Here is a 15,976-nt window from a genome sequence, read left to right as displayed (position 1 = left end):
CGCAGCCCCAATGTTCTCACATTCTATTCTCATGAGGAATAAAGAATGAAAGTCCAACACCTTATGGAAATATGAGGATGAGATGAATCTCCGATACAACAATCTCGACAAAAGTTTTCGAGAGAAAAAGGAAACGTATTCCAAGCTATAGATTCCGATTAAAAACATAACTCACCCGCAAGAATCATGCTCGACACTTGCAGGCTGGAGGGGCTAATTGTTGGGGTCAAGTGGTAATCTCGAAATCAGCATCTAAAATTGCTACTCTTAAAGAACTATTGGTGTCAAATCGTTAACGACGAAATTAAAGTCGAAAAATTCCCGAAAAACCTTTCTAAAAAGAAATAAAAATACAGAAAACTGAAACTTCATATATTTAAGAGTATTGCACGATAAGCTCCTTGTACAGACGATTCCCGAACGTCGAAACAACCAAAAAAACATCATCCGACCAATCCAATTCGCCCAATTGGATCGACCAATCCAACTTGCCATTTGGCGAGTTGGACACACCACATCCAACTCGCCCAATGGCAAGTTGGATCGACCAATCTAACTCGCGCAATGGTGAATTGGATGCACCAAGTCCAACTCGCCCAATGGCGAGCTGGATTAGTCTTGTCCAATTCGCCATCAGGAGACCTGGATCAGTCTCATGCCATGCATTCTCGTCCGGAACCCCCACTTCTGGGTCTCAGTCAAACTATCTCTTGTTTCGTCTCTATTGGAGTTACCGTTAGAATTTTAAGATAAAAACTGCAAAGACTTGTTTTCTCGTATAAGTTCAAATTGATCGTATAAAACAGCTATGGTTAACATAACACCAACACTGCCTCGACTATACGAGTGATTTGAATTATTTTATAAGAACCAACGTCATATCAACTTATCAAGGATGACTTCTCAAAGAAAATTTACGCTTAAAGTTGTAAAACAGCCCGAAAGGGTCTAAGACACGGGAAAAGCCCATCTATGATTTTAAACGAGAGTGAGGCCATGATTACCATGACGGTTTATCGAATATTCTCGAAAGAAGATAAATGTCAAGTTCAAAGATAATTTTCAAGTTTCAATGGATAATCATGAAGATCAAGAAAAATTGAATATTTCCGCGAGAGGATAAACTCGACCCGAGGGCAGGAAAGGAAAGCTCAAACCGACCTAAAGAGGAGTATATAAGGGATGCAGAGGCGAGAGGTGAAAATGACGATTTTAGACTCTTAGAACTCTATGCACTTAGAAACTCTAGGCATTATTCTCGACATGTTCTGTTTCTATGACTGACACTCGATTACTAGACGAACTCGAAGATGCAGTTCGATTTCTTGTTCTACTCTTTGAATCGAACTACGTTCGGCTTGCTATTCGAAAATGGTACATAGGCAGCCTTTCATAAGGTTCAGTCCGAAATCAATCAAGAACTATTTTTGTATCTTTTTGGTCTTTTGTTATCGAGATGCGACTCAACTAGGTTTAAGGTTAGGTAGCTAGAACTAGAAAACTCGCTGACAGCTCTTGAGGCCAAATCTCTTTTACAATGTGTTGTAACTTTGTTACGCTCTTACGCGGATTCGAAATAAGATCTACTTTTCCTGTAAATCTTTTTTGTTTTCTTTTCGTATTTTCCAAATTTTTTGGTCACTTGTCGTTGGCTCTCGCAGAGAATGAGGGACCCGACGGTGTGAATTTTGGTTCCCACAAATCTCCAAATATAAAAAGGTGAGTCTTCATCCCGTGAACATCATCCTCGCAAATCCTAATAACCTTTAGAACTTCTTTTTCAGTAGAATGACAAACTCATCTCTCCTCCTCGGCTGACCATTGTACTTCTTCCGTCGAGGTCCGACTCCTTAAGTTTTGGGAACCTATCTGCGCTGCTCTGTAGGTTCTGAAGTTATTAGTAGCTACGGGCTCTAGCAAATACAAACACAAAATTTTCAGATATATTTCAGAACTCACATTACATCAAAGCGACAACCAAACGTCTACATATTACGTATCCGAAATCACCTTTCTTATTCAAACAACATAAAATTATTAATATTTTCCATAGTATGAGTTTTGAAATAGACCTGACGTTTTGGTGTTTGTATTTTCCAGATCCAGTAGTTGCTCATAACCACATAACCTAAAGAGCTCTGGTGATAGGTTGTCAAAACCAAAGGAGTCAGACCTCGACGGAAGAAGTACAACGGTCAGCCTTCAAATCGGCGAGGAGGATAGATGAGTTTGCCAGTCTACTGTAAAAGAAGTTTCAAGGGTTATTAGGATTTGTGAAGATGATGTTTACGGGATGAAGACTCACTTTTATATAGCTGGAGGTCTACCTCTTTGTAAAGAGGGAATGCATTGAATAATGAATCATGATTGGAGTGGGTCAATGGATTTAAGAAGGTTGTTAATGGCAATGAATCAATGCATACAGTAATGTTTGAGAGGAGAAGAACCTGAGGAGAAATGACACGAACATAGCTCAACCAAGAAATTCCTCACAAAGATTGTATTACACAACCTTCCAGAAACTCTATTGACGATTGAACTAATCGAAGCTTGAATAATACGAAGAAACCTACCGTCGTCTTTTGAAGAAGGCGATGGAAAATGACTAAATTTTGTCTATTTTGTCAGCCCAAATCTCATTCAAACTCACAAAGTCATCACTCTTAAAAGTTTAGTTATAACAGGAACGAAAAAACAACAAAATTTATAGAAAAAAAGATAGTTGACTTTTTTCCTTCGTTTATTTAGTGATGTGGTAGCACAAAAAGAGAAAAAGTTGCTATTTTGTATATTGATAGATGTTCTTGAGATTATAATAATAGTATTATTACAAAAATAAGAGGAGAGAAGATGCTCTCAAACTAGAACACAAAAATAAAAAGTGAAAACAAGTTCTAATATATGTCATGTTATTATTGGTTTGATTTTATTTGTGTTAGAAATTTAATTACAGCATAAAATTATATTCATTTTTAGTTAGACCATCTCCAATGATGTTTCATTTTGAAACAAAATTTTGCTCCAATAGTGTTTCATTTCTTACTTCAAAATGAAGCAATACACGATATTGCTTCAAATCTGAATCTATACTGTTCACAGCTTTATTTTTGAAACTGAACTTTATAAATTGATCCTTAAATTTTATCTGTTCTTATTTTTGATGAATTAATTTTTTAATTAATAATCTAATTAATTAATAATAATATTTATTATTATAGTTATAATATTAAATGTTATAAAACATATATTAAATGAAAGATAAAATTATATAATTAATTAATATAAAAGTAAAATACATGACTGATAACACCAGAGTAAACATAAAATACTTAATACAACATAAACGTGATACATATTATATAAATCACTTTATGGTCCATTAATATCATTAAAATACTGACCCAAGAAGTTGATGTTTGAAGAGAATGTTGAGCTTTTTTTTCTTTACTCCCGTCCAATAAAATTCGATTTTGTTCGGACGGAATGTACGCGCAAACTTTAGGATCTTGTATGGAGTTTACAATACAAAATAAAATTTTGTTTTCTTATTTATGTTTTCCAAACCTTAATTTCTACTTTGAATCTCCAAATATTTTTGTCTTTGTGTGCTTGTCTTTTTTAACTACTCCAATATTTGTTTATTTCTTTTCTATAAGGTGCTAATAACAAGTGATGTTTTGATCATCATTTTCTATTTTCATTGGGGATTTTTTTACTCCCATTGGTCTTTTAGATGATGATCACTTCGAAGCTATTTAACGATCATTTATGGGTATATATATATATATATATATATGGTGCTTCTTTATAAAATATAATATTGTTTTTCTTTATTTATGTTATGTTTAATAATTTTATTATATGATAAGGATGAATTTATAAAAATTATGTTGGATTATTTTTAAAAACAAAATAGTTGAACAAAATTAGTAAACATAAAAAAGTATAAGATATTATTAACAATTAATGACAAAACAGACATAAATATACTTAGAATATTTTTTTTACAAGAAAGAATTGAAGTAAACCATTGGAGAAGATGTTGTTTCATTTTTTGCTTCATTTCAAAAAAGTGAACTTTAAACCTAAAAATGAAGCAAATCATTGGAGATGCACTTGTAGAACAGTTTGTTATAACTTTTATCAAAACTGGTTTGTTTGATGGATCATATATCGCAGGTGTCAATCGATCAAAAATTATACTAAAATAATATTTTGCACATTATATATAAGTGGTTATTTTAAACAAAAAATATCTAATAAATAATAAATTTTATATATTATATTAAAATATAATAAATAATTAATACATAACAAGCAAGTTATATATAATAAAATATTATAAGATTCAGTTTTAAAAGTTATTATTAGTTATTTTAATATCATAGTTTACGTTGTGTTAAAATATAATAATATACTAGAACATGATCCGCATAACAACACCGATTTATTTGAAATTAATTGAATAAATCTTATAAATTAATTGAGTATTCTTTAGTGTAAAAGAGATTTTGATTGTATAATTTTTTTTCTATGTATCTTAATTAATATTATAATATTTTGCGTAATTTATCTTACTAATAATTATGTTCATATTATTATCAGTTTAAATATGTTGTTAATAATTAGTCTTAAGCATTTATCTTCAGATAATATATATTTAAACAAATTCATAATAATTATTGTTATATAATTACTGTATATATATTATGTAATCGTTATTTTGAATTATTATTTTACTTAAATAATTATAATAATTTTTACTATATTGTAGATTAGTGCATACAAAAATAACTGATGTTGTTAACATATAGGAATGTGAATACATTTTTTTGTTCATATATATTATATTAGTTTTTTTTTGAACTGTATATATTATATTAGTTACACTTCATATAAATACTCTTCTGCTCTATATATTTCAATTATAACGTAAATTAATATTTTAATTGATTAAATTGTATGTAAGTTTTATAATCTCTATAACTTTATTTTAATATATAATTTTATGAAGTCATTTTAGTTGTTTGAAAAGATTGTCCCAACACTGAAAAAAAGAAAAGATTATCCCAAAAAAAAAATATAAATAGAAACTTGGCCAAAAGAATTTTGATAATTATCAATTTTTAAATTGAAGCCCGTCATATAACAAATTTTTCACTGGAACAACGAATAGACTTTATATAATCTATTTGTGTTCTATTTTGGTTTATGTTGGACCCGGGTGACCAAGCGAATTATTATTCAATCATATAAGCTATTGTAATATAATTTTAAAGCCCAAAAATATCTTTATGAAAATATAATTTACGAAATCAATATTGTAGACATTTTATTTAGTTTATTTGAATTTATACATATAATTATATTATTTTTATTTATTAAATATGAAATTGTATAAGATATTATTAATTTAGTTATTAGTTATTTCAAATCTTTCATCATGATTTTTTAAGAAATCTCTGTAATTTATTTTATTAACTGTATAATATATTTTGATTAAATTTTAATTATAAATTTTATTTGTTGTCAATTACTTAATTTTATTTATATACAGTATTCAATTTTACTAGAATGTTTATTTATACTTAAATTAATGTAATCTTGTATATATGAAAATATAAAAAATATTCACTAATTTAATTTATTTGATATTGATTGAAATTATTTTTAGTATCTAAACCTAGAAAATTAGTTAGAATTATTTTTTATATTTTCATAATTTATTTGAATGTTTTAGTTAGTTATTTTATTTATCAAATAATTTGATAGAAAATTGATAAAAAGATTTATAAGATGAGACTAATGTTTTATATTGTTTGGACACAAGATTAATTATTTTATTGTATGGAAACCTAGATTATCAAATTCAAAGGTTAGTGTATTCAGAAATTGTATAAAAATTAAAAGTGGTACATACTAAATTTATATTTTTAATATTGGTAAGAAAATCAAAAGTATATATTTTCATCAGTCTGAACAAGAAATCACTATAAAAATCCAAAAAAGACATAAGACCATACTGAAAATAAATTACTTCAAATAAAACAAACAATTTAAAAAAAAATTACATTCCCAATCAAACCATAAAAATAGTCCATTTCCAACAATCTCAACGGTTTCAAATAACCATCTAAAAACGATTCAGAGGTAATCCCTTCAATCTAAAATCAAATGTCAAACAGTCCAAAACGTAAACAAATCACTAGTAAATCTAAATAATCTCACAAAGTTTAAATATTTTAGATGCAAACCCCATGCACAGACAAACAACAGAAAAATTAAGCCTTTAGCCAAACAAAAAAAAAACAACAGAAAAATATTTGGTTTTGTCAAAATTTAATATAACATGTTTACTTCTTCACAAAATACATAGGGATTGATTGTGGTGTTGTAGCTTTAGTTATTTCTTCTTAAAGAAAATTGGATGTGAGTTTTTTTTGCTATAGATTTAATATTTTGCTGTGTAATTATTTTCAAAATACTAAATAAAGCTTTAAAATTTAATTTTGAGAACTAAAATATTTATTTTTTTCACTTTTGACATTAAATTTATATTTTGAAGTTAAAGTATAATCGTTTTATTAAAAAAACTGTCTAAATCATATAGCCGTTCCCAATCAAACCAATTACCGTTACACATGTCTCTTTTGTTCTTTCCCCCAAAATATAACATTACGCGAAAATTATTTGTATAAATTGTGACCTGTAGTGTAACACTATATAATATTATAAATACAGCCGAGAAGTAAGACCAAAACAATACAATATGTATTTATCTTTGAGAAGAATAGGTTAATTAGTTGTCTGTAAATTACAACCACAAAGAGGATCAAATGAATCATCTCGTTTTAGAAAAACTGTGAAGTAAAAATGAAAGGAAAACCCAAATTAGTATCGACAATAATGTAAAAAATGTTCCGTTAACCACCTAAGACCTAACATCTTTTCTCTGTTTGGTATGATTTATATCTAAATGCTACCACCTAACATCTGTAACTTTACAAAATAAAAAAATAAAAAATGATTGTACAAGGATGTCTCATGCTGGAAGACATGTAATTGATCTATATAGAGAAGTTTCAAGTGCAGATGAGAAATATCCGATATAGTACGATTTGAAACTTACCTCCCAAAAGGATTACATCAGATCCATCCTGAGTCGTCATTCCACCAGATTGCCAACCAAAGCAGTACATGTCTTCCTGTTCGAGAGAGAGAACAAAAGCTAAATTTGTGGATGAGAGAGACAAAAATTCTTACACATGTAAAAACATGAAGTTTCTATTGGGATATAAACACATCAAAGTGGGTTATACGAAAAATAATCTAATAGAACTGAAATTCATGAAAATATATAATGCATAAACGCTAAACACAAATACACAACTAAGGAAACGAGGAAAATCGCTAGGATCACATCAAAGTGGGTTATATGAAAAATAGTCTAATAGAACTGAAATTCATGAGAAAATATATAATGCATAAACACTAAACACAAATACACAACTAAGAAAACGAGGAAAATCACTATTAGTTAAATAAAGAAAATACATGTTCATATTTTTTTTATTTTTTTCAGCAACATAAACATACTCATATTTCCAGCTAATTAGTTAAATACTATATCCAAGTAAGCTATTTGTATTTCTTATTTTCTAATACAAATCTAAATTTAAACTATACATCAAAGGGGCAAATGTTTGATAATATAAAGCTTTACTTTTCAAAATTCAAAAATTATCCACTCCAACAAGGGAGTTTACATGAACAACCAACTTCGACATTAGAACTTTATGATTGTAAATAACCTTTTACACGATGTCTAAAAACCTCTTCCAACGTTATACAAATTTTCTAATCCCTAAATTTTCATACTGATTTTATCTTTCGAAAACATAACCACATTGGTGTTCGTTTAAAAAAAGGGAAAATTATTTTTTTTTAGGAAAAAAATGATAACTATGTTCTATTAAGATAATCATTGCACAAAAATTACATAAAAGAAATATATTATTACAGGCTTCTTCTTCTTCTCCTGCGAGACTTGATTCGTCTTCCGCCGCCGTCTAAGAGATTCAGTGGTAGATCTAAAATTGAAGGTAAAAGTTTTTGAATAGAGAATCCAGAAAAAATAATAAGTGCGGGAGGAGAGGGATGAGGGTGAAGAGAAACAGAGGAGACAGATGTGGGATTAGTGGCTGGGGGTTGAAGAGAAGAAGAGAGTGTGGCGAGAGGAGGAGGCATAGAGAAAAAAAACGTGAGTTTTTTTTTCTTAATTGCTGACAGAAAGAAGGGTATAATAGGAATCTCATGTTTTCTTTTGTCTTGGAAACATAAACAAAGTGTCTCAATAGCAAAATATGACTTATTGTGATATTGTAAAGAAGAAAAGTGACCTATGGTGTAATTGGTTCTTGAAAGAAAATATGCCTAACCACCGAGGAAAACCAATTTTCTATGAAGGCATCCGATAAGACTGAAGCAAAGTTAGCATAAAATATAACACTCTATTCACATACAAAGGATAGATACAAAAAAGCTAACCAAACAGAAGCAAGTAGAATATGTATGTATTATTTTTTGGATTGTACATGGCCAACCAATCATTATGCTTGAAAAATTTTATATTCAAACCATTTCTTGCCAAATATTATGTATATAACACATGTCACCAATTTTAAAAGTCTTTAGATAAAAGGAAATTCTTAGAAGAAATTCACAATTCTCTTTATAAACATTTCAGTCACTATTAAACATTCAACAAATCAACTATATCATTCCATCAACAATAGATAATTCTTTTATAAATTACCTCTTTAGGTGCGACACTGAATTTCATGAAACATCTATAATAAAGAGTTAAACTTATAACTTAGGATTTAAGGTTTATGTTTTAGGTAGAGAATAATTTGATTTAGGTTATTCAATAGTTATATATTCTGCTAAATTTATCATGATACATCATTCGGTTTTGGCTAAATTTTTTTATAAACAATTTAAAATATGTATTAAAAAAAATTACTGGATAACTTTTTATAAGATACAATCCGCGCATAGCGTGGAAAAAGGATTTAGTAAATCTAAATAATCTCACAAAGTTTAAAACCCCATGCACAAACAAACAACATAAAAGATTAGGCTTTTAGTCAAACAAAAAAACAACAGAAAAATATTTAGTTTTGTCAAAAATTTGACTGTATTACAATATAACATTTTTACTTATTCAAAAAATACATAAGGATTGATTGGTTGGTGTTGTGGTTTTAGTTTTTTTTTATTAAAGAAAATGGGATGTGAGTTTTTTTATATGGATTTAATATTTTGCTGTTTAATTATTTTCAAAATACTAATTAAAGCTTTAAAATTTAATTTTGAGAACTAATATATTTATTTTATTTTTAAATTTTGACACTAAATTTATATTTTAAAGTTCAAGTATAATTGTTTATAAAATAACTGTCTAAAGCTTACCGCCATTCCCAATCAACCCAATTACCGTTACACATGTCTCTTTTGTTCGTTTCTCCAAAATATAACATTACGCAAAAATTATTTGTAAAACTTGCGGGCATAATCATTTTATTTATATTTATTAATATATGTATTATGATTTAAATACCATGATAACTTATTTTTTATATTCTTAATCATTTTAGTTTTTTCGATTTTTATTATGGTCTACGTCTTCTTAACACAAAAATGCTATGAGACCATGATAGCATAATTACATATGAAAAATATTTCACACAATAAAGTAAAGTAAGTATGTGAACTTTTGGCCTCTCTTAATCTACTTTGTATTTTTGAACCAGAAACATGTATTAAATTACCAAAAATACTAAAACACATAAAATGAGAACAAAATAAATAAAACTAAAGTTAAATGATAATTTAGAAGAATCCTTTTTTCAAAGACGAACTGAGATAATGAGAATATTTCATTGGTTTAATTCATCAGTATATACATCCACTTATCTTTATATTTCATAAGTTTACTTTTAATAAAGAAAAAATAGATAAGGATAGTTTTACTGTTCAAGTTAATTTAGGGCTAATCATATAATGATAAATTTAATTATTCATTAAAAACATATCTACTTTAGCCATTTTAGAAATTAAACCATTAAACACATGTTCATAAACTTAATATCAAAGCATATTTTTATAGATTAAACAGTAATAAAACATACACATGAAATAATTACCTAAATAATTCATAATACCTAATTCATATTCCAAACTTCATTTAATTAAACCGATTTTCATATGAGAAGAAAAACATAGAACTCCAACTAAAAAAAATATCAAAAGTACTTAAGTACAGATGTCAAAAGCCATAATCAAATTAACTTGGATGAATGAGAAAAATGAAACTATCGAGTGTAAAACATCTTACATCATATGAAAATAAGAATGGTTCTAACTTGTTTAAAATAATTACGATTGTAATTCCAATTAAAAAAGTTTGAAATATTTATATTATTTAAATTAATAAATTAATGATTTAAGTTAAAAACTAATAAGAATCTTGTTAAAGTTAAAATAATTATAATCATAATTACAATTAGAAGTTTGGAGATTAAAATTATTTAAATTAATAAATTAACTAGAAAATTCGAAATATTTATATTATCTAAATGAATAAATTGATGATTTAATCTAAAAACTAATAAGAATATGACAAATAAACAGGATTAGCTAAAATCATGGAGAATGTGATAAATCAACAAAATTACTTCATAAATAATAATATAGATTGTGATCTGTAGTGTAACACTATAATATATTATAAATACAGCCGAGAAGTAAGCCAAAACAATACAATATGTATTTATCTTTGAGAAGAATTAGTTAATTAGTTGCTGTAAATTACATCCACAAAGATGATCAAATAAATAATCTCGTTTTAGCAAAACTATGAAGTAAATGAAAGGAAAACCCAAATCAGTATTGACAATAATGTAACAAATGTTCCGTTAATCACCGAAGAAGCAGAAGCAGATATGAGATTATCTGCTTTGACTGAGTAAGCAGCTCCTGACCCATCTTTCACTTTGATGCTTGACGAACCTGACCAAACCCACACAAAAAAAAATATTGGTTTCTTTGTTCTGTCTTGCTTGTTCTCAGTGTGCTAGATACTTACAGTTGTGGTCTACCCATCCAATGACCTCATTGTCAAGATCGTATACTACTAACTTGTTCGAGAGCACCAAATCTACATATTAAGAAACCGAGATTAAAGTCGGATACATCAACTGTAAGTTGTAATCACCTAAGACCTAACATCTTTTCTCTGTTTGGTATGATTTATATCTGAATTCTACTACCTAACATCTGTAACTTTCGTTTTAGTATAAAATGAAAAACAAAAAATGATAGTACAAGGATGTCTCATGCTGGAAGACATGTAATTCTATATATAGAGAAGCTTCAAGTGCAGATGAGAAATATCCGATATAGTATGATTTGAAATTTACCTCCCAAAAGGATTACATCGGATCCATCCTGAGTCGTCATTCCACCAGATTGCCAACCAAAGCAGTACATGTCTTCCTGTTCGAGGAGAGAAAGAAAGCTCAATTTTTGGAGGAGAGAGATAAAAAATACTTATACAAAACACGAAGGTTCTATTGGGATATAGACAAATCAAAGTGGGTAAGGTGCGTATTGACATACACGAAGTGAGAAAAGATAGTCGTGCGGATAAACAGTCAGTTTGAGTGAGTCCTCGAAATGAAGATTGACTACCGGAAATGCTTTATCTGTGCTGCAAGCACAAGAAGAATATTATTAGCACATCCACTGAATACTATAAAAAAAAAAAGAGTGTACTAATATTCAAGATCTTTTACGAAGATGCTAGAAACATGAAGCAAGTCATCTTACTTGGAGGTGAAACTGAAACACGCAAAAGTCTCCTGTACCATGTGAAGTTTCACCGGTGTCCGAGCAGTAATCTATATATTATTTTCAAAAAATAACATGTCACGGCTCTGTGGTTATAGACTAAAAACAAAGGGAGAGAAAACAAAGATTTTGGCACCTGTTTTATTAGTGAGTTGTAGAGATCCTGTGGTAAGTAGGCTAAAGTTGTACCACTGTCAATTATGGTTCCTCCATTCCCGCCGAAACTAGCTATACTTGGTGGGAGGTCAAGAGGTTCACCATCGACATCTATTGCCTTTAAAATGACGTTGTAGTGTACCCTAAGAAATTGTTGGATCAAGTTAATTACAAGAGAGAGTTTTACATTCACATGACTCATTGTTAGTTAGTTACTTCCTAGATCATAATAGAAATAAATTAAGGTCTCTCTCTCACTTACTGATTAGGAACTAAAGGAGTTGTTTTCACCACAGGAGACTCCACTTCCCCAACAGCAAAAATTCCACCTCCGTTAACATTGTCCAAGCAATGTGAGAAGACTCTCTTCGCATTACCCCCGACAGCTAGTTGAGAAATGACTGAGGTATTAGCTTGTCCAAATCCCATGATTCCATCAAGGGCTGAGTCAGTTTGCCCAAGTTGCCCAGACTGATTGCTTCCACACCCGAATATCACTTCCTGGGAAAGGGGTGCAGTTCGTAGGTTTCCAGTGACTTTATCTAAAGTAATGTTATCCTTGACAAAATCCCCATCACTTGTGCTTCCATCCCCATACACAACATGATAGCTACATGGCTTCGTATTTGGTTCGCAAGTGTCTGATTGTGATATTAAGGCACAGAAATCATCTTCACATCCAACTTTCTTCCAAGTTGATGAAGCTTTTGAGTCGTACAACCTTAGAGGTATCTACATTGAAACATTTTTTTAAAGAATTTTAGTATAAAAGTTTATTTTTCAAAATTTAGAGGGGCCAAGACTAATGTTTCTAATGATATAATATAAAATAGACTCAAAGTTCAAAAAAGAAGCAAAAGCATACACCGAGATCAGTTTTGACAGGACATTTGGAACAAGGTGCACAATTGACCCAAAGAATATCACTTCCTGTATCAACTTGAACATGGTATTCCTTTGGCGGTGATCCAAGCTTGATTTTCGTGAAGTACAAACTGATATCACACAACAAATCAACACAATAATCAGCGCGACAAAAGTGTAATTTATATATCACAATCTATCTAGAGATAAGCGCAAATTGGGATGTAGAAGAAGAGAACCCAATTGAATCAGCGCGGCTATCCCCGCCAAGAGGGAGATCAATGTTCGCAAGCATTCTAGCGTGACGGAAGCTGTCGTGAGACTTGAGCTCCGACAGCTGCTTCTCTTTTCCGGCGAACTTATGCGTCACGTTAAACACGAAATTCCCGCAAGCATATTGGATCAACACCATGAAAACCACCGCTATTATGCGTAAGGTTAAACTCATATCCATCTCCGTTTGTTAATTGTAAACCAGAGATTATCTCCGCTCCGAGAAAGAAAAATGAAATAGAAAATTTGAAGAATTGACTTTTTCTTTCTGAATTTTTTTATTTTAGATTTGGTGTCTATAACTGAATGTCAAAACATAAACGAAAGGAATCAAGAGAGGAAGGGAGGGAAGAGAGGAAAATGCAAGAGAAAATGACGCTTTTTCAACGGTCAGTTTTAAGCATATTTAAGAAACTTATTATAAAAGCGTTCTCGGTTTCTCTGTTTCTCCTCACTTCTCTCTCTTCACATCTTCACGTTTTCCTCACTTTTCCAACAACAGTATTTCCTAATGTCTTTTTAAATATATACTATAGTTTAGTCCAAATGTGTAAATAAAATTTTCATTTTATAAATGTATATCTTTGATAATAGGTTTTAAACATATGATTTACATTTTGGTAATATATTGTATAACTTTATAAACTTATTGTTTAGGTTTTTTATTTGACATTATTAATATATGATTTGTTTTAGATATTTTATTTTATTTTAGGGAAGATTACTAAAATAACATCAAATCATGTTATTATTACTAGAATAACATATAATTTTTTAAAATTACTAGATTGTTTTTTATCCCCAGAATGTCCTTATTTCATTTGTTAACAAAAAACATAATTACAAAAATGCTATTATTATTTTTTACCACAGTCATAAAAAGTTAAAATTATTTTTGAAATATATAAATAAGTCTGCTATTAAAAATCTGCGACACTTGACGACAGATTTATTAATATCTAACAGACTTATTGTTTTAGGCAGACTTGTTATGACAAACTTTAAATCTTTACAGACTTTCAGCAACAAGTATACCACACATGATGGTAGATTTAATTACGTTAGCAGAATTATTTTCAATTGACAGATTTTTATGCCAAGTTTTTTTTCAAATGATGGCAGGTTTGTAATATGCCGTAGACTTTCTTAATAGCATACATATTTTTTTCGTAGACCTTTTGTAATTTGGCAGATTTTTTTGTTCATGAGATCGCAGACTTATGTTTTCTTCGTTCCTAAACAACAAACTTTTTCAATAAGTATATTTCATTGCAAATTTATAATTACAAAACTACTTTTATGTGATAGCATGTTTTAATATAAGTTTTGACAAACTTTCCATGAATTATATGTTGTGGCAGACTTTTTCGCGTCAAAATCAGTTAAATCATTAGAATTGACAAAATCCGGGTTACTAACTGAATCGAAAATTCGACCAATAACCGCAACTAATTACTAAAACCTAGTTTTAGCAGTGAAACTTCTTCTCCAAACCACAATTTTATATTATTGTCAAGTGGCCAGTGATTATTCAAGAAGAATAAATGGATGTTTCAAAAAGCAAAACAATTTCAGTATACGACAACACAAGCTTCGATTAACACAAGCAAAGTCTTGCGGTTTATAACTTTATGCCTTGAACTTGTTTTTTTTTTCTTTTTGTTGTGTCAATATTTTCAATCTTAGTCTGTAATAATAAACAGATTATGTTTCTTATAAGTACACAAACAGATTATGCACATGTGACGTAATAAAGTGATCACTTTAAAACAGATTCAGGTGGTTGTGCTGGCTCAAAGCTCTCACTATATCATATCGATCTTGAACCGCTCAATCACTGAACAGAACTCAGATATCAAACTGGAGAGAGGAGCTTCTGGTTTCTCATTTTAACAACCACAGCTTCTTGCTCCTTGTTCTCTCTCTTCTTTCTCTCTGTCCAGCTGCGTTTCAGGTTTTTGGTCTTGAGGTGATAGAGAAGGCTCTAGGGAGCAAGGACCAGAGTTAATCCAGCTATGTAAAAGACACTAAGACGCACTTGGTCGTTTCATGGGGACGAAATTTTGTAACAAGAAAATCACTCAAGTCATTTGCATCTTGCTCACTGTACTCGTACTTTTCGGTAAGGACTTTGTTCATGGGCCAGAAATGCAGTCTTCTGATGTGTAGAAAATCACCATGCCTGTTGAATAAATCCCTGGAGCAGCAACCTCCTAAAGCTATCTGCAATACAATAAAACAGAAAAAGAGTTGGAGATTAGAAGGTTTAGAATGATAAAGTAGTTCAACAGAAGCCTGCTAATGATTCTATTTTCTTGCGTGGAATCATTCCAAGAAGCTCCATCATCAGCAGATGCCACAAGGTGCCTTCTACTCAATCGACTCCCTTTCTTACCTTACTGCTTCACTTTGTAACCGACATCAGACCATTAGCAGCAGAGTTAGAAGGTCACTCTTCTTCAACACTTAGTTTTCCACTAAAAGCTGATCCCACTTCATAAAATTTGTCAGATTTAAAAGAACCCAGAATTTCAGAAACATGATTTAGCTTCGTCGGATTTCTGGGATTTAAATTCTCTTCCCTTGTCAGTCAAAACTTTTGGTGGTAGAGGAGGGTGAGAACAAGATAAATTTTCGGTGAAATCGAGTCTAAATGCAAGAAATTCGAGACTAGAGGAATCAAGGGATTTAGGGTTCATGAATCGGGGAAAGGGCTATGAAAAGAGGATTTTTTTTTTTTTCATCTTCGTTTTAAAATGTTTTTTTACTA

General features: G+C 30.0%; 1 protein-coding gene and 1 long non-coding RNA gene across 3 annotated transcripts; both read right to left on the bottom strand.

Moving 5' to 3' along the window:
* Nucleotides 1-1,502: 1,502 nt before the first annotated feature.
* On the bottom strand, nucleotides 1,503-8,266 carry LOC130497710 (uncharacterized). 2 transcript variants are annotated; one of them, XR_008936720.1, is made up of 4 exons: nucleotides 8,021-8,266; nucleotides 7,130-7,205; nucleotides 2,073-2,240; nucleotides 1,503-1,913 (listed from the first exon to the last, which is right to left on the bottom strand). It is a non-coding gene; the product is annotated as an uncharacterized LOC130497710 (long non-coding RNA). The 2 variants fall into 2 exon arrangements; XR_008936719.1 differs by having other exon boundaries at nucleotides 1,503-2,240.
* Nucleotides 8,267-10,918: 2,652 nt separating this feature from the next.
* On the bottom strand, nucleotides 10,919-13,459 carry LOC130498099 (aspartic proteinase 36). The gene is made up of 9 exons (XM_056991454.1): nucleotides 13,173-13,459; nucleotides 12,935-13,064; nucleotides 12,332-12,801; nucleotides 12,050-12,212; nucleotides 11,893-11,963; nucleotides 11,683-11,773; nucleotides 11,484-11,559; nucleotides 11,150-11,221; nucleotides 10,919-11,073 (listed from the first exon to the last, which is right to left on the bottom strand). Exons 1-9 carry the CDS (start codon nucleotides 13,385-13,387, stop codon nucleotides 10,919-10,921), a joined length of 1,443 nt encoding a protein of 480 aa, XP_056847434.1. The 5' UTR covers nucleotides 13,388-13,459.
* Between the last annotated feature and the right edge of the window lie 2,517 nt (nucleotides 13,460-15,976).

This window comes from Raphanus sativus, chromosome 7, assembly GCF_000801105.2.
Source record: "Raphanus sativus cultivar WK10039 chromosome 7, ASM80110v3, whole genome shotgun sequence".
Classification (NCBI taxonomy): domain Eukaryota; kingdom Viridiplantae; phylum Streptophyta; class Magnoliopsida; order Brassicales; family Brassicaceae; genus Raphanus; species Raphanus sativus.
This window is presented reverse-complemented; position numbering and strand designations above follow the sequence as displayed.